This window comes from Emys orbicularis, chromosome 10, assembly GCF_028017835.1.
Source record: "Emys orbicularis isolate rEmyOrb1 chromosome 10, rEmyOrb1.hap1, whole genome shotgun sequence".
NCBI lineage: Eukaryota > Metazoa > Chordata > Testudines > Emydidae > Emys > Emys orbicularis.
The window spans coordinates 18,787,564-18,806,618 of NC_088692.1; the positions used below are offsets into that span (position 1 = coordinate 18,787,564).

At 44.6% G+C, this 19,055-nt stretch overlaps 1 protein-coding gene across 1 annotated transcript in view; it reads right to left on the reverse strand.

Annotated features, from left to right (window-relative positions):
• The window catches only part of XYLT1 (xylosyltransferase 1), a 324,163-nt gene that overhangs the window by 91,282 nt on the left and 213,826 nt on the right, over positions 1–19,055 (reverse strand). The window contains exons 4-5 of the mRNA XM_065411535.1: positions 2,655–2,827; positions 1,755–1,957 (exon numbers count right to left, since the gene is read on the reverse strand). Coding sequence (XP_065267607.1) covers positions 1,755–1,957; positions 2,655–2,827 — 376 coding nt within the window. The remainder of the gene's footprint in view (positions 1–1,754; positions 1,958–2,654; positions 2,828–19,055) is intronic.

Here is a 19,055-nt window from a genome sequence, read left to right on the forward strand (position 1 = left end):
TCTAGTACAGAATGTTACCGATCATGGCCCCAGTCTCACAATAGATGCCCCAGTGCAGACTTTTGAGCCGACATGATGTCACCATAAAATTCCAGTCTCTAGTTCCTCTGCCCATTCCTTCATATATCATGGTTAGAGCTAACAAGTTGCAGCTATTAGAATAACTCTGAGCTAGTTACACTGTACTTCCAGAGCTCTAGCACCTAATATCAGACTCATCCCTATCCAGGTCCCTAGAATCTGCCACCCTGTAAAGAGTGTCCTTGGACCATATGTCCCCTATCATCTCCCCTCACCATTGGTGTGCTGTGCCTTCCATTACACTACTGCTTGGGATCAGTATAGCACTCCTCAGCTTGAAAGTACTCTAGATGAAGAAACAATTTAGTCCTCCTAAACAACTAAGTGAGGGACGCAGGTGGGTGATCATTATTGTCTCCACTTGAGAGGTGGAATGATGAGTCATATTTGTTAAGAGACTTCCCCAAGTCTACAGAAAGGGTCTCAATCATCCAATATTAAAAATCTGGAGTTCCTATTTCAAATTCCTGCATTCAGATCACACACACACTCTCTAAGGTTCTTACTCTTTCAAGGTACTTTCCTGGCTGCTGCACACGTCCACAGAGCTGGCTGCATTTCACTGGTAATGGATATGTATGGTACCCAAATCCTGAAGCCCTTATTCAGTTTTCACTATATCTTTACTCAGGCAAAAACTTCCACTGACTTCAAACATAACTTGAAGGAGAGTTTTTGAGTAAGGCCTTAAGGGTTTGGCTCGTAATTTGTGAGGTGCTGTGGAAGCTTTTGAGATGAAAGACTATGACAGAGCAAATGGAATATGAGATGCTAGTATTATCAGGAACACTTTACGGCATAATCACATGTAAAAAAAATGACCCAACCAAGCCACTTCCCCTTTCTTAATTCCTTTCGACATGGTAGGGAGTAAAAGTTAAAAGGAGAATGTTCTGTTCTTCATAATTTTTGCAGCCTAAAAATAACTGTTTACGCAGTTTTAGGTTTTTTTAACCGAGAATCTATTTATGCACAGTTTAGTGAAACTTATTGAATGCAGCTGTGGGGCACGAGTTCTGTAACTCCATAGTTTCACTTAGAATCACAAGCCTGGTCATGTGGTGATCCGTGAACTTCTATGTCTGATGCCGTCTGAATGAAGTTATTCAGGCAACAGTTGGTGCTGAAGATATATATGATTCCCAGCAACTTATTTGTCACTTCTATCATCATTATCCTGAGCAGTAAAGCACCAAAAAAGAAATACCACAACATTTCTCTGATGGAATCTATCTATATGCATATCTTCCAAATTTCTTGAAACACAAAGTCCAGCTGTAGCAAACTGCTTACCAGAGTTCTGTGTGGGATAATTTTCTTCAAGTTTGAGGTTCACAAACTGAAGAATCAACACTCCTGAGCCACCTAGCTACAGGCAGTCCCAAGCATGAAAACAGGGTGCACACAGAGTGTTTTTGTGCTTGTGGTGCCATTGCCTCGGTAGCAAAAGTGCTGATGCCGGACCCAGTGACAATGAAATATGTTTTTCTTTTTGAGATAGGGAGAAGCTACAGCACTGAGCTTCCTGCTAGGGACTGACGAAACTGGTGCCCTGGTTGAATGTTCCTCTGTTTCTTGCATCACAGTACAGAAAATTTTGGCCTATATCTCATTAAAAGTCCATTGTTCATTTATGAAGGAAAAATACACATTTTAAAAAGGGGTCACCATACCTGATGGGATAGTCGGCGGCACTAAGATTAATGAAGAAATCCCAGGGCCAGTCATTCATCTCAATTAAATCCCTCATACTCTGTAGATAGGTGGACAGAAGACTTGCTCCTCCCCAGATAGTTGCCATTCGCCAAGGGGTGACTCTCACATTCGGATACTGGCTAGCAAACTGGAGCACTTTCCGGTGTAGGTAATTGGATCGCTTTACAGGGAAAGAAAGTAAAACGTTCAGCAGACTAGGAAAACAAATAAAATGAAAGGATCCTCCCCGCTTATGTTCTCTAACCAACTGAACATCTTAAAACCTGACGTTTTTCAGATCAGTTGATTCTGGGCTGCAGTCAGTTTAATGTTAAGTAAAACAGTCTCTAAGGTGCCAAAAGGACTCCTCCTTGTTTTTTTAAAATACATTTGAGACCTGTGAATGGTATCTGGGATTTGGTAATTTATCTAGCAAATATACTCCCAACAAAACTCAACAATTGATAGCCATTTCCCCCGTAAGATGTGCTAAAGAACACATCCCTTCATTCAGTGCAAGCTAATTTGAAAGAGTCAAGAGCCCCCTTTGTTTTATTCTCTTTGATCTCCCCTCGGGAGCACCGATTCCACTTTAAATGTACATCAGAGCCTACAATGACTTATTAGTTATCGCTACAAAACATAGGACAGACAGATATGGACAGATACCATAGACACAAGGAGAAATGAAGGCAGTCACAGAAGGAAAGATTTAAAAAACAAAAAATACAGTCGGGCATAAAACATAGAACAGACGGAAAAACAAAAAGTGATACATACCGTATGCAGCAGAGATAAAAAGAATGTTGGAGAAGGTGACAAAGATGGACAGATTGACAAATGGTGAGACAGGCAATTTATAACCAGTGATATATTACCTTGTCAACATGAATGTAATAGAAATGGTCTTTATGGTAAATAGCCTTAAACATGCGTTGGAGCTGCCGAGAAGCTCTGCCATGAACAACCAAGACAAATGCGATCCTGACTGGGTTGGCAGGCATGTATTCTACGGAGTCCTCATCCCATAGTACATTGTTGTTGGCTTTTCCTGTTTGAAAACAAAACATAGTAAGGACATCTCTGAGTGCATCTGCAGAGTGGGGACACATAGAGCAGCTTGTATTCAATTTTGGCTCTTTTTTTCTTTTAAACAATTTTTAATGTGAACTGAGAACTCGTAAGAGGTGCAAGGTTGACTGCCCTAGAGATGAAACTCCTCTCTTTAGTCACAGAACAGGTTTCAGAAAGCATGAGCAGAAGCAATGCAAGCTTTCCTCATGTTGCCCTGCTTATGTGCCTCAGCCGGGGCCAGGAGGAAGTATTCAAATATTTTTGACCCTTAACTGAATCAAACCAAGCTCCATTGACTTCAGGGAAGTTATGCAGATTTGCACCAGCTCAGGATCTGTTGCAAAATCTTTTAAAGTTTGCTAAGCTGTATCCAGGGCAACACAACAGTGACAAAGACAGAAAAGTACTAGGGAATTGATTATATTTTGAATATTATTTAGCCTTTGTTGCTAGAAATCAAAATTAAAGCACAGCTACTCTTTATGTGGCATAAGCTCCCACAACTAATGGGCCATGCCCTGGCTTGGAGTAAATCAGCGCAGTTCCGTTGAAGTTGGAGGAACCGTGCCAGTTTGCACAAGCAATGCCCTAATTATGTTCTTGTATTCCACTGGCATGACCAAAATATCAAACAACTACAGCATGTGCACTGCTGTAATGTCATCTGTAATAGCAGGCATAAATCAAAATGTTTAAAGGGTGACCTGCAAAATATGAGAAAATAAAACTGGGGTTTCAATTGCTCTTTGCTTCTTTTCGATGTAGAAGTGGGCCTGACAATACTTTTTTTTTTAAATACAAATGTTTTTTCCTGCTTGTTTTTATATGAGAATTTCTGGTTTCACCTTGCCTGTTTGTTTCTCAAGAATACTCTATGGAGAACTAGACAACTAGTAAGATTATGACAAGAAGTGCTGAGTAATTGAAGAGCCAAAGGTAATTGCTTGTTCAGAACTTTTCAAACGCTTTGTTCTGTGTTTGGGTTTTTTTTGTTAACCTCTATTCAACTCAAAAACCTCATATACAGTTTGGAAGAAAAATATCTTTGTTAAAGAGTCAACACCCCTGCCTTCAATAAAATTCTCTCTCCATTTCTCTGTTGCTTTAAGGAAGCCTCCAGCAAACAAGACAGGCAGAGCCTGATATTTCTAAGTTAAAAACAATAACAACAAAAAGCCCACACTACCTTTCAGACCTTCTTTATACATCTTAAATAAACTAAAAAAGGTACCACACCATTTTTTCCACTATCTATGTAGCCTTTAGTATCAAAGAGCACTACATACAGTATCCTTATGTTAAAAGTGCCTCAGCCCCATAAGGAAAAACATCAGGATTTTCCAAGTCTAATAAATCCTAGCTGCCATTTTGGATTGTGTCCTCTGAGAAGCGAATCCATTTAGTTGTCTTTAAAGGTCTAAAAGTTTTGATTTTGTTTGAAAATGCACATTTAATTATAGGTAATGCACTTCAACATGCGCAAAGCTCAAATGTGTACTTCCTGTCAAAAGTAAAGCTTTTAAAACTTTGGAAGCAAAAAGTTGTGGTGCAATCTAGTGTGATAATACTTCTACAGTTACTTTGTATTTACACAGAACCTTTCAGCCAAATAATTTAAAGTGCTTTATGGTCAGAGCATGTGTACAAGGTCAATAAAAATTCAGACAGAAGTAGTTGCGGCACGATTAAAAACTGCATCAACACACTACTACTTTACAAATATTAATTAACTAAGCCTATACCCCCATCTTTAGAGATAGGCAATTGTTGTACCCATTTTACAGATTTACAATAGAGTCTTGCAAATACTATAGTGTTCATTTCATTTTTAAAATATCTGTCAAAGTAATTATTAAAATAAGTCCAGTCATGTTGATTTCAGTTTGATTCAAGGCAAGAAGCAGGGGAATTGATGAGTGTCAAATCAAAAAAAGAGAAAACTGACAGGAAAAGACACTTTATATTCAAGCTTAGAGTTAACAAAAAAGTAAACAATGGTCAATATGAGCCATCAGACTTGTGATTTTTAAAAGCTTGTTAATTTATTAATTAAAGAAACAAAATGTGGAGACAAATTACATTTCTTTACTTGACATTTATTTTTAATTTTCCCCTCTTAGAATGCAAACCGACTGCATGCAAGGACGTATGGTGTTACCGCAGGTTCTCTAAACAATTTGGTTCCCTTGGCTATGCTGAAATGTTAATTTTGTAATATCTTGTAGCAGCGCTTCTTAGCTAATGAATGCCAATAATTATCCCAAATGTAGCGCAGTAGCACACCTGAGGGAAGTGCCTATACCAACATCTCTCAAAACTGGAACCCCCAGAGGGAATATTTTCCCCCTCTCAGTAGCAGGAGCAGACCAGTATCACCAAAGGCTTTGCTCTCACTATCCTGATGGGATCATGGAAGTCACATGTATTAGAATTAGTAATTCTCTGTAACAAGATTCCCAAAGACTTCAATGTGCTTTGAATTGGGGCTGTCAAACACGAATACTGTATACAACACATGTTAAATAGATACTATGTTGATTCCTGCATTTAAAGCACAGTCACAAAAGGCTTAATAGAATGGGAAAACGGACACATCCTCAACGTGGCCTCCTGAGTAGATGTCCAACTGGTAATATCAGTGCCCACAATTCACTGCATTTGCAAAAATGTGGATGCAATTATATGCTGGCTTGAAAGTGCACCCCTTTAAAAAAAGCCAGCACTAAAATTCTGACCCCTTAATTTTAAAAGTGACACTATCAACTTAAAATTGCACTTCTGTCTGCCTTTATTTTTATCCCACCACTAATAGTAAGAAAGACCTAATAAGACAATAACTGCATGACTAGAGCAAAAACAGAAGAAAAAAAATTGCTCTTTTCCAGTTTGTTTACCTTGGATATTTGTGCATAGTCAGTTTCACTGTTTCTCCCACATAGTTAATCAGTTTCCCCTCTTGTTTAGCACAACAAGAGGGGAAATAAAATGATTTTAAAAGAGGAAAATAGGAAAACGTGATGGTAAACCCAGAAAAACTGCCTGGGGAGTCAGGGACAAATGCAATCGCTGAAACAACTTGACTCAGTTTTCTTTTAAAGTGACTGAATTTCAAGTTGATAGTGTCCCTTTAAATGTTCCTGTGGTGGATTCAAATGATTTGACAATATTTTAATTTCATTTTTGGAATCTATATTTCTACATTAGTGGCTTCCCAAGTAAAAGGAGAGGATTTTTTTTCAATAACCTGTCCTGATATGTGGGGCTTCTTCTTGACAATATTATTTTAATGGACTTTAGAGTTCGCCATATGATGGTGTTGTGTTTTTGTTGTTTTGTTTTTTAATAAATTTGCTTTCATAGAAAATACCGTAGTGTCTTTGGCAGATACTGAACACAAAATCCCCCAGAATATTAATCTGAATTTAGCCCCCTTTTCATCAAGTTTCTCCTACTGAATTCCTTCAATGTCTTATTTTCCTCTCCCACAATTTTCCTATTTTATCTTTTTACATTCTGCTTTTTTTTAAATTTTGGTTCAGTTCTTTATAGTCTCATTTTCCACCTGCATACTATTATGGCTTCTTTAGTCTAATCTTTTTCTTGGCTGCCTAGAGTATCATAAAACTAAGTGTGTTATATTTTTCCATATGTCAAAATACCAGCTACTTGTGGTGTATTCTATCATATGTCTATTTTTAGTCTGTGGTTGATTTGCACCTTCTATTTAGCAGTCTGCGCACTGACACAGACCCAGTCTGGTTTGCAAATAAGATAAAATTGGCAAGACAGGTGAAATTGAATATTTTCTTCTGATTATAAAACTAAAGATGCAGTCGGACTTGAAAATCAAGCGTTAATAGGCAGTGTTCTGTAAAACATATCAATATTAGGATGGCCCCAATATCTCAAAAACTGTTGCATTTTTATAGAACCCTTCATCCAAATGCATTCTAAACTAATTTACACATTTTACTTTCTTTTTATTAGTCATTTTGCCTATCACACAGAAGTGCGTCCCCTTCTGGGGTGTTAGGATGCCAACAACAATGCAAGAGAGACATCAGCTGCTTTTCAATTAACAACATGCCATATGGTGGCAATAAAAAAAATCTAAAAGGATTTTAAAGTGGCACTTGCATTTCATAGCTCCTTCAATACTATAATTATATTTCTGCATGTCCATATGTATTAGAGATCACAGAGTAAGCCGGTGCTACTAGCCTTCTCCCTTTGTCACCTGGCTCTCCTTGAGTCAAACTAAAATGCAGCTGTCAAGATGAGTTTCCTCTCCACTGTCCAGACCAAGTCTTCTCATTTTTTTAATCTCTACACTCACTTTGCCATTCTTGCCCATTCTGTTCAACGGGTCTCCTTATCTGTGAAGCAATAACTCAACACTGTCTACATCACTTCCCTTATGTCCTCCTCTATCCTACGACCTCTCAGCACTTTTCACATCTCTGCTTGTTATCTTCCACCTACCCATACCTGACGTGCAACGGGCCAAGCCGACACAGGAAATTTCCTACCTTCTTTCATGCCACCCCCTTGATGCTTATAATAGCCTCCCAATTAATGGGTATCGAGCTCCACCTCCCCGTCCTACAAGAAACCTTTATGAAGCAGTTTGGTTTCAATGAGCATACCCAATTCTGAGTTTGCAACTCTATTGCATTATCCTGGTTTATTCTCTTACTACCTGTAGACTTCATGCTGTCATGGATTTATAACCATTTCCTCTATGTGCCATGTATACCAACACTCTATAAACAGTAATAATAGAGCCTACAATGTTAATGTTACCAGGGCTGGGTTATAAGCCATAGTCGTGCACTGGGGGTATGGCTCTACTCTTGGAGAGATTCAGCGAACAGTCTCATCCATGCCAGGCCAGTTCAGCTGGCAAGTGGGGAACGAGAGCTAGGTGTTATACCAATAAAAACTAGCAGGATCTTATTAAAGGGGACAAGATAAAGATGCCACATTTATTATGATAACAATTTGATTTATGACCAATAACTAATATCTTAATCCTTATACACACACATTATACCTAATACCTATACACACACACACACACACACACACACACAGACATCCATCAGATGTTCTGCAGCTGCTGCATAGTTACCAGTCCTGCTTGAGTTTGCGGCTTGGGTTCGTAGCTTGTGGCGGCTAACTGGCCAGGAAAGCCGGGCACAAGGACGAGCTGGGTCTCTGTTGGGCATGCACCGATGCCCTTCCATGTTGGCAGCAGAATGTTACCCTCCTCCAAAGTTTTCCATCTCACCCATCCTTTTTGTAGGCTTTAGTTTGAATCCAGAGTCTATAGGTCTTGCTGTGTCACGCTGCCTCCAGGTTTGGTGATTGATCACCCGTCAATTGCAGACATGACTTTCAGACTCCGACTGGGCTTTGATCTTCCTTTTATTGTACCTTTTCTTTTTAGGGTGGATTCTTCTTACTTTGTTAGGGCTCTTGTCTGCATCTTCAGCTGTTGGTGTTTGAACTCTATTTAATCAGGACAGGCTGGGGCTGGAGGTTGATTCCATCATCCATACATACCTCATTCACACATCTAAACTAAACTAATAAGATTACAGCAGGGTTTGCAAAAATGAAGGTTGCACCAAACCCTTACAAAATGGAGTAAGCGTTTTAAAATGGGGTTTGAATTACAATATGGCAAACAGTGAACAGAAGTTACAATACAGACAAGTATAATGGATGGCAAACAGTGAACAGAAGTTACACTGTAGGCAAGTGTAATAAATGGTGAACAGAAGTTACAATACTGAGACAGTGCAAGTCTCAGTGATTTAAGCAGGAATTGGATTGATAGTGAAACTTACAAAGGCAGCTGACTGAACAGCTATGGCTCTTAACAAGCATCTTAATTGTTAATTAGCCAGTTATTGGGGTAACCGGTTTTATGAATGAATATTGTTTCATTCATAAAACTTTACTTATGAAGTTACATTAATAAAGTGAACAATTAAAAACAATTTCATTCATCAGTTCTACATAGGTTATGGCCCTACCCCTCTACAATGAAAGCAGTGGCTCTAGCCGCGGGGGGTTCTTAAACTTCTCATAACTTCACAGTTTCATTATGTGCTGTGCACAGAGGTTGGGGGAGAGGCTCCTTGTAACATTTACCTCCCGGAGCACCTCCACATGACTTCAGTGCAGCCAAGATTTCACCCAAAGTGTTGTTGTTCACACTTTTAATAAAACCCATGCTTAACCACGTATTAGCTGCTAATCAAAATTATTTTATTTTGCCGTTTTAAATTTAAAACAGATAGCTACAGTTAGCACTAAGACCAAGTGACTGGCAACAGTTGGCCTTTTAAAATGAAACCGTTAACAGCACTTGACGTTTCCTACCTGCATGTTGTGGCTCTTTGTTTTTAGGAAAATACATACCTGGTTTGGCAAGTTACAAACAAAATGTCAGCCACAACGCAATGTCAAATGGCCTTTATAAATCCCAGAAAAATCAGCTCTCCTAATGGGAAGTCTGACCCTTAACTACAGCGGCATCAACAAGTGCCACAATACTTAATATAGAGCTATAATTTTAGCATCTCATTTGTAGAGTGAATAGGAGTCAATATAGAACTCATCAATGTAACTCACATCCTCTACTTCTAACCTTTTACTTCAGCTGCTAATTAATGACGTTTTCAGAATTTTGTAAGAGCTAGAAACTCAAACTGTTGGTACAGGATTTTACAATCCAGACTATTTCAAGGAACCGATTTTGTAAATCAATCCATCAATTTACACTCTTATATTTAGATTTTACTATTTATACAGTACATTATGTCTGTGTAAATATATCTGCTGCTGCCTACTTATCCTTGCACAGCTACACATGTGTATATTGATACCATAGATTGATTGAGAAAAGTAGAAGAGATATTGCTGTGCAGATCTAGAGGCTATTTACTGTTACTGCTCCAATACATGAATAGTTGGATTTCTTATTACAGCTAGAATGCTAGTTATAAGTCCACTGAATGGACAGATTCTGCAAACCCTACTTAGGCTTTCCACAGTAACTCCCCATTTTCAGTTTCTTGTAATTTACACAACCTTTCATCTAGTGGGTTGAAATTTTCCAGCCCTGGTCTTTGCCTAAAGATGATTTTCTACTTTTCGGGCAGGAGAGCAAAAACAATTTACCCTTTTTCAAATGAGAGGACAGTGAAAAAAATATACATTCCCTCGTTTAAAAAAAATGCATTTTTTAAAAACAGCTCTAATATTCAAATGCTTGGAGATAAAAGGAAAAAAAAAAAGTTGGCAGAGAAATAGGCTTCCAGGAGAAGAGTCTTAAGAGTTTCTGGCGAGAAGTTGTTCTGACGAGAAGTGACTGAGTTATGAAGGATTAATAATAGGAAACTTTATCTGTACTTACATGAAAATGTCCTTTCTTTGTTTAATAAGGTCCACAGATCCATTACAGCGGGTACATCAGCCTGCTTGCAGCTTGGGGGCAGCACCACACCTGTCAGTCACTAACAGCAGGGAAATGTCCGGCTCTCTGAAGTGCCCCCATTTGAGAAGGCTTCCACAGCCAAGTTATATCAAATCTATTTTCCTAAGTACAGAGTTGTTAACCATACTTTTAGGAAAAAAGCACAATTTCTCCTACTACAGAGAATAGGAAATTCTTTCTTCTGAAAAACATCCAAATCTTTGAATGCCATCTCTATTCTGGATGATTTGTTTGTCTCCAGGGCAGGTAGGATGTGTGGATTTTATTACTCCAAAAAAGAAAAACAAAACAAAACAAAAAAAACCACACCTTCATGTGAGCACAGATACATTTGCATGTTTTTCTTTGTATTAAGGTCGACAGATCTGTTACAACGGCATTTTCATAGCAGTGTCTCCAGAGTGGGAAGCAGTATCATCCAAAGAATTAAAAAAGAAGTATACTATATAGCAGAGGTGGCCAACCTGTGGCTCCGAAGCCACATGCAGCTCTTCAGAAGTTAATATGCGGCTCCTTGTATAGGGACTCCAGGGCTGGAGCTACAGGCGCCAACTTTCCAATGTGCTGGGGGGTGCTCACTGCTCAACCCCTGGCTCTGCCACAGGCCCTGCGCACACTCCACCCTTCTCGCCCCCTCTCCTGAGCCTGCCGTGCCCTCACTCTTTCCCTCTCACCTCCAGAGCCTCCTGCACGCCATGGAACAGCTGATCGGGAGGTGGGGGAGGGAGAGGGAGGCGCCGATCGGTGGGTCTGCCGGTGGGTGGGAGGCGCTGGGAGTGGGGGAGGGAGCTGATGTGGGGGCTGCTGATGTATTACTGTGGCTCTTTGGAGATGTACATTGGTAAATTCTGGCTCCTTCTCAGGCTCAGGTTGGCCATCCCTGCTATAAAGTCTCCATCTTCCCTTGGGCACTAAATAGTGGAGAAGACTTCTGCCAAAAAATGGCACTGGCTAAAGACTAGATGGCCAGTGCGTAGAATGTATGTATTGATGGCCACACGGCTGCCTAGTAGATCTGAATGCAAGAGACATGACTTCTCTGCCCTGAGATTGGCACTGCTCCTGCCCAAGAGTCATAGTCTCGTCAAACAGAAAGAAAAAAACAGTGTCACTGCTGCTCTCTCCTTGCTATCTTTTGTACGGTCCTGCGGAGCCAGCTTTTCCAGTCCCGCCTGGCTCCTTTCCTGCCTGGGGGAAGGGAGCTGAACAACCCCAAACAGACTGGGCTGTGAGACGGGAAGCTGCATTGTCCACACAGAGCCAGCCAGGCTCCCCAGTGAGGCATTCAAAAAGGAGGTGAAGCAGGAGACAGCCCCTTCCTTTGGCCCTAGCTTTTCTTGGCCTAGCTCTCCCCCTGACGTCCGCAGGGGCACTACAAATGCCTCAGAAAGGGGAAAAGGAGCCGAGCAGGTCAATCTCCCCAGAAGGCCAATGCAGCCTTAGGACACAGCTGGGAACTGGATGGACACGTTCTTGAGCAGATTGTTAGTCACTCATAAATGTGAAATAAAGTTTGGACTTTTCCTCAGAAAAGCTCTGGAACCAGGAGGACTGGCCAAACTGCCTGCTTCCTGGCATGGAGGCAGAAAAACCAAGAGAACTTCAGCGAGCCAGGGACTGCCCTGCTGCCAGTGACTGACAGGTCTTTTCCTGCCCCAAGCTGCAAGCAGCCTGAAGTACAGTGTAATCACATCTCCAAACACTCTGTACACTTCTTTGGCTACAATATTTTTAGCTGTTTTCACCAACGTCCTAAGTGAAGGAAAACTATTGAAACACACAGCAAAACTGGCACAGAGCCCCCTCAGAGTGGACATCTACAGAATCTGTGTATCCCCAGCCCTTCCTCCTATCCCACCCGCTACTACTCATTTTGGAGCAGAGCTAGGCCCATGCACGGCTCCGAGGGAACTGAGAGCACCTTGAACTGCTGTAACCATCCATTCTGTACAGATGACAAAACCCAGCACAGCACAGCTGCAGTGAATGCAAGACTGACTTTACTTCCTGTTTATACAGACTCTCGCCTCCTTGCTCTATGGTCCCTAGTAGCAGCTCACAACATTCACAACTAATAGCACGCAGACATGGACTTTTCTCTGCCTGTAGCTCTGTACAGAGTTCTGCTCATGCTGGTGCTGATCCTAACCCTGCTGAGTGCCTCTTGAGAGATACGGTTGTCAAGCATCCGGTTTTCAACCGAAACGCCCGGTCAAAAAGGGACCATGGCAGCTCCGGTCGGCACTACCAACCAGGCTGTTAAAAGTCCAGTCGGCGGCGCAGTGGCGGCCTATGGCTAAGGCAGGCTCCCTGCCTGCCCTAGCTCCGTGCGGCTCCCGGAAGCAGCCGCCATGTCCCTGCAGCCCCTAGACCAGGGGTTCTCAAACTGGGGGTTGGGACCCTCAGGGGGTTGCGAGGTTATTATATGGGGGGTCACGAGTTGTCAGCCTCCACCCCAAACCCCGCTTTGCCTCCAGCATTTATAATGGTGTTAAATATATTTAAAAGTGTTTTTTTATAAGGCAGGGGTGGGGGTGGGGTCACACTCAAAGGCTTGCTATGTGAAAAGAGTCACCAGTACAAAAGTTTGACAACCCCTGCCCTAGATACATGGGCGGCCAAGGAGGCTCCGTGTGCTGCCCCTGCCCTGAGGGCTGGCTCCGCAGCTCCCATTGGCCGGGAACTGTGACCAATGGGAGCTATGGGGGCGGTGCCTGCGGGCACGAGGGCAGTGGGTGGAGCCTCCCTGCCCACCCATGTGTCTAGGGGCTGCAGGCACCTGGTGGCTGCTTCCTGGGAGCCTTGGTAAGCGCCACACGGACGCTGCACCCCAAACCCCCTCCCACACCCCTACCCCCTGGTCCAGCCCAGAGTCCCCTCCCACACCCAAATTCCCTCCCAGACCTGCACCCCTCACACACCCCCAGCACCCCTCATCCCTGGTCCCACCCCAGAATCCACACCTCCAGCCGGAGCCCACACCCCCTCCCGCACTCTGAACCCCTTGGCCCCAGCCCAGAGCCCCCTCCTACACCCCAACCTCCTCATCCCCAGCCCCACCCCAGAGCATGCACCCCCAGCTCGAGCCTTCACCCCCCCCCCCACACCAACCCCCTTCCCCAGTCCGGATCCCTCTCCCGCACCCTGAACCCCTCATTTCTAGCCTCACCCAGAGCTCACACCCCCAGCCCAGAGCCCCCTCCTCCCTCCCTGCATCCTAACCCTCTACCCCAGCCTGGAGCCCTCTCCCGCACCCCAAACCCCTCATCCCAGAGCCGGCACCCCCAGCCAGAGCCCTCACCCTCCTCCCGCACCCCAACCCCAGCCTGGTAAAAGTGAATGAGGGTGAGGGAGAGTGACAGAGGGAGGGGGGGGATGGAGCAAGCGAGGCCAGGGTCTCGGAGAAGGGGCAGGGCCTCAGGGAAGGGGCAGGCCAGAGGGCGGGGCAGGGGTGTTTGGTTTTGTGCGATTAGAAAGTTGGCAACCCTATTGAGAGAACATGTGAGTTGAAGGCACTCTGGAGAATCAAGTGCATGTTAGGAGATGTGCATATTCTTTATGCAGCTCAGCTAGGGGCCAACTTCTAGCCCCAAGAAGCATGCCCAGTTTCTACTGAGCCTATTACTATGAATGCTGGTGAGTAGTTAGTAACTGGGTTTAGTTTCATGCTGAGGAATCAAAGAGGTCTGGAATCTCCTGGGAAGATACAATCTTCAACCAGATATCTGGATTTGAGAGGAATGCTTACATCTTACAAGTGCAATGCTATTGGCTACTCTCCGCAGATTTTACTTTAAAGTTGATGCCTCCTATGCTTTCCTTCTCTGCACTGGTGCTGAGTGAGGATAAAGTTTCAGACTATGCTGCTATTGACAAATGGATGTTTCATTTTTATAAAGTATCTCAGTAACACTGCTTTAATATACTTTACTCTCAGACCCTTCCATTAACAATTTTCTGCAACATCATATGATTAAGGGTATGTCTATACTACCCGCCGGATCAGCGGGTAGTGTTAGATGTATCGGGGATCGATTTATCCCGTCTCGTCTAGATGCGATAAATTGATCCCCGAATCGACGCCTGTACTCCACGTTGGCAGGAGGAGTAAGCGGAGTCGACGGGGGAGCTGCGGCGGTCGACTCGCCACCGTGAGGACGGCCAGGTAAGTCGAACTAAGATACTTCGACTTCAGCTATGTGAATAGCGTAGCTGAAGCTGTGTATCTTAATTCGAACCGCCCCGCTAGTGTAGCCCAGGACTAAGTAACCTATAAGCAAAAATTAATGCCCTGTAGGTGGGAAGCAGCAGGATATAATTTACAAAACTCAGTGACTAGTCAATTTAACCTTAAGGAGAGAGATCTCACTAAAATTCCCTTCTTCCTGAGCACAAGCCTTTACTTGGGATAAAGGTGCTGCTGATGCTAACATTTTGAATCTGCTTTAATCACTTTAGAGGGTGATGGAATAAACTTATGGCAGCATGGGTGCCAGAGCTACTGCCTTCCATCAGGACAATTAATTTCCTGACATTACTTGAAAGTTCCTATTATTCCTTCAGCTTTACAATACCACCAGAGAAAACCACCACAGTTATGGGTCTGGCTCTGACTGCAGTTCCATTGTAACCCCAGATTTCCAGGGATTTCTATCCTCCCTATCAAACAGAAAAAGGGAAAAATTTGTTCCAGGTTCAAAGTTGGCACATGAGGTTTGAAAAGAAGATCAGGATTTATTTCTCTCTTCTCTCTCTCAGTCTACAGAAACAAATCAATTTTCCATGACAGAAAACTAAAGAAGAAAGAAAAATTCTCCATCACTGTTTATTACCGCTTCAAATTTTCTGTATTGTTTATTTCTCAAATATTATCTAATAAACTTTTAAATCTCTTTGGTTATTACTTAACATTTGTGTTATTGTATCACATAAAGGCCATAGTCATAGAGCAGGGCGCCATTGTGCTAGTACTGTCCACATATATAAAGCAACAAGGATCTGCCCTGATTACAATTAATTTTTGCAATCAAAAGGGGTGAATGTAAATAACCAAATCTGAGAATAAAGGTTTTCACATATTGTTACAAATTTGTGAAATTGATGAGAATTCACTAGGAAATTTCTTTTGATCTGACAACTTTAAACTATACCTATGGATATACTATAATATGACTATGTACATATTGTCTATGACTACTATGATGTAGTTTTGTTTCTAGTTTACTTACAATGTGTATGAGATTGTGTAGCATTTGGTGGGGGAGTAGTCTGAGTAATATTTTTAAAAACAACCTTATTATTTTGGAGTCTTATAGTCAGTCTCAAGCAATTACTGAAACCATTTTCATGTTTTACAAATCACTGCCTAATTATCAGGACACTGGTGCACATACAGATAGACACAGATACTGAATCTAATTTACTATGATAAATATCTATCCAGGCCAATAATCTTAAAAACAAACTTGCACTTCTGACAATTCTAATTATGAAAATAGTATCATTCCTGGGAGACGAATCTCAATTATTTACTTGTTTTGCTGGAGTGTGTTTAGCGAAGCATTCTTCCCCCCTTTCTCAGTGACTCATGAATAAATGAGAAACAGTTTAAAGTAACAATACATTAATTAACGCTGAATTAGAATGAATTTCCTATTAATACCGACCATACCAATTAACAACCAATTAGTTCATCATGATCAACATTATTACAGTGAATACCAAATTACATTAAAATGATCATCCATTCATTTAAAGCAATATCCAGTGACATTACCAAACCCCAGAGAGATTATATAAAGCAGGTCTAACAATGGATGCAAATACTGGGGACAATCCTTGCAGACAAAGTCTGCTAATTTATCTAGTATCTTATTCCTCTGTGCCAACATTAAAAATATTTGGGATATAGCACCCTTTCTGTTCATCTCTTATCCTGTCATACTACATTTTGCATCCTTGGCCTTCTGGTCCTGACTACATTTGTTCCAAGTGAAGATTTGCAGTTGATAATTGCGTCGAGGCAGGTAAAGAATGGCAGAACACTGTTCACTAGGGTGACCATATTTTCCCAAAGGGAAAATGGGACACTGCACGGGGCCGGCAGGAGGTCTCCTGGCTTCCTGCCCACGCAGGGCCAGCCTGAGGTCCCCTCCATCTCCCCCATATGTGGGATTGGCACGAGACCCCCCTGCTGCCTGCCCAAGCAGGGCCGGCCCAAGGCCCTGCTTCCATCCGCTGCATGCAGAGCCGGCCCAAGACCCTCTACCACCTGCCCACACGGGGCTGGCCCAGCCCGAGCAGCTCTCCCGAGCTCTCCCGAGCTCTCCCTCCCACATGTTCCTCCACGTCCTACTAGGGGTCACACACCCCTTTTTTGGAAAACCTTCATTTGTCCAGTCTTCTCTTGCCAACTGATGATCAGGACTTAAAAAAAAAAGGGACTGTCCCGGCCGAAACGGGACATATGGTCACCCTGCTGTTCACTCAAGAAAGGCAAAGCAGTTACCTGAACTGCTAAATACAGTTCAGGTAACTGATGAAGAAACTCTCATTCCAGGGGAGAAGCAGGAAGAACAATATGTGACTATAACAGGGTTCAAAAATTAACCAAAAAAAAGAACTACACCTCTACCCCGATATAACGTGATCCTCAGGAGCCAAAAAATCTCACCGTGTTATAGGTGAGATCGCGTTATATCGGGGTAGGGAGAGGAACCGCTCCCCGCCCCAGCTCACCTCCGCTCAGCCTCCGCCTCCTCCCTGAGCGCGCCGCTGCTGCTCCGCTTCTCCCTCCCTCCCTTCCAGGCTTGCCGTGCCTATCAGCTGTTTGGCCCGTCAAGCCTGGAAGGGGGTAGGGGGGAGAGAAGCAGAGCAGTGGCGGCGCGCTCAGGGGAGGAGGCGGAGATGAGCTGGAATGGGGAGCGGTTCCTCTGCGCCCCCTGTTACTTGCTGTGGCCCTCCCCGGGGCCCCCCCACCCCAGCTCACCTCCGTTCCACCTCCTCCCACGAGCGCGCTGCAGCTCCGCTTTCCCCCCCTCCCTCCCAGGCTTGCCGCGCCAATCAGCTGTTTGGCGCGGCAAGCCTGGGAGGGAGGAGAAGCGGAGCTGAGCAGCGTGCTCGTGGGAGGAGGAGGAGATGGTGGACCGGAGGTGAGCTGGGGCAGGGAGCGGTTCCTCTGTGCCCCTCCCCCTTACTTGCTGCGGCTCCCCCGCCCCAGCTCACCTCCGCTCAGCCTCCGCCTCCTCCCTGAGCGCGCCGCTGCTGCTCCGCTTCTCCCTCCCTCCCTTCCAGGCTTGCCGTGCCTATCAGCTGTTTGGCCCGTCAAGCCTGGAAGGGGGTAGGGGGGAGAGAAGCAGAGCAGTGGCGGCGCGCTCAGGGGAGGAGGCGGAGATGAGCTGGAATGGGGAGCGGTTCCTCTGCGCCCCCTGTTACTTGCTGTGGCCCTCCCCGGGGCCCCCCCACCCCAGCTCACCTCCGTTCCATCTCCTCCCACGAGCGCGCTGCAGCTCCGCTTTCCCCCCCTCCCTCCCAGGCTTGCCGCGCCAATCAGCTGTTTGGCGCGGCAAGCCTGGGAGGGAGGAGAAGCGGAGCTGAGCAGCGTGCTCGTGGGAGGAGGAGGAGATGGTGGACCGGAGGTGAGCTGGGGCAGGGAGCGGTTCCTCTGTGCCCCTCCCCCTTACTTGCTGCGGCTCCCCCGCCCCAGCTCACCTCCGCTCCGCCTCCTCCCACGAGCGCGCTGCAGCTCCGCTTCTCCTCCCTCCCAGGCTTGCCGTGCCAAACAGCTGATTGGCGCAGCAAGCCTGGGAGGGAGGAGAAGCAAGTTGCGGCACGCTCATGGGAGGAGGTGGAACGGAGGTGAGCTGGGGCGGGGGGGCCCCGGGGAGGGCCGCAGCAAGTAACGGGCGGGCGCAGAGGAACCACTTGCGGTAACACGAATTCGGATATAATGAGGTAAAGCAGCCCCGTCCCCCGGAGCGCTGCTTTACCGCGTTATATCTGAATTTGCGTTATATCGGACCGCATTATATTGGGGTAGAGGTGTAGTTAAGTTCATGGAGGATAGGTCCATCAATTGCTATTAGCCAGGATGGGCAGGGATGGTGTCCCTAGCCTCTGTTTGCTAGAAGCTGAGAATGAGTGACAGGGGATGGATCACTTGATGATTACCTGTCCTATTCATTCTTTCTGGGGCACCTGGAATTAGCCACTGTCAGAAGACAGGATACTGGGTTAGATGGACCTTTGGTCTGACCCATACTCCTGGGGGAATTCTGCGCCACAGCGCATGCATAGCATTTATGTTCCCCACAGATTTCTTTGCTTCCCCACAGAAAAATGACTTTCTGACAGGGAAGCAAAGGGAGGCCACAAGAGTGGTCATGGGACCCTTCACAGCAGTATGTTTTGTGTGCCCAGGGCAGCTGGCAGAGAGGTAAATCACTGTGGGACAGAAGGTGGGACTGGAGAAGACCTGGCTGGTGGTTCCTACCCTGTGCCGAGCTCAGTGACTAGGCTGGGCTGGGGAGGCCGGGATTTCCTCTTCCCCTGCACGGTATCCAGGGCCGGGTCAGACCCACCTCCAGATTTCTCCCCCGGCTGCAGCAAGCTCTGCAAACTCCCTCCTCCCCCCGGTTTCCTGCACCCATTGCTCCTCAGCTGCAGGGGGAGAGATCCCTGTACATCTGCCCAACTCCCG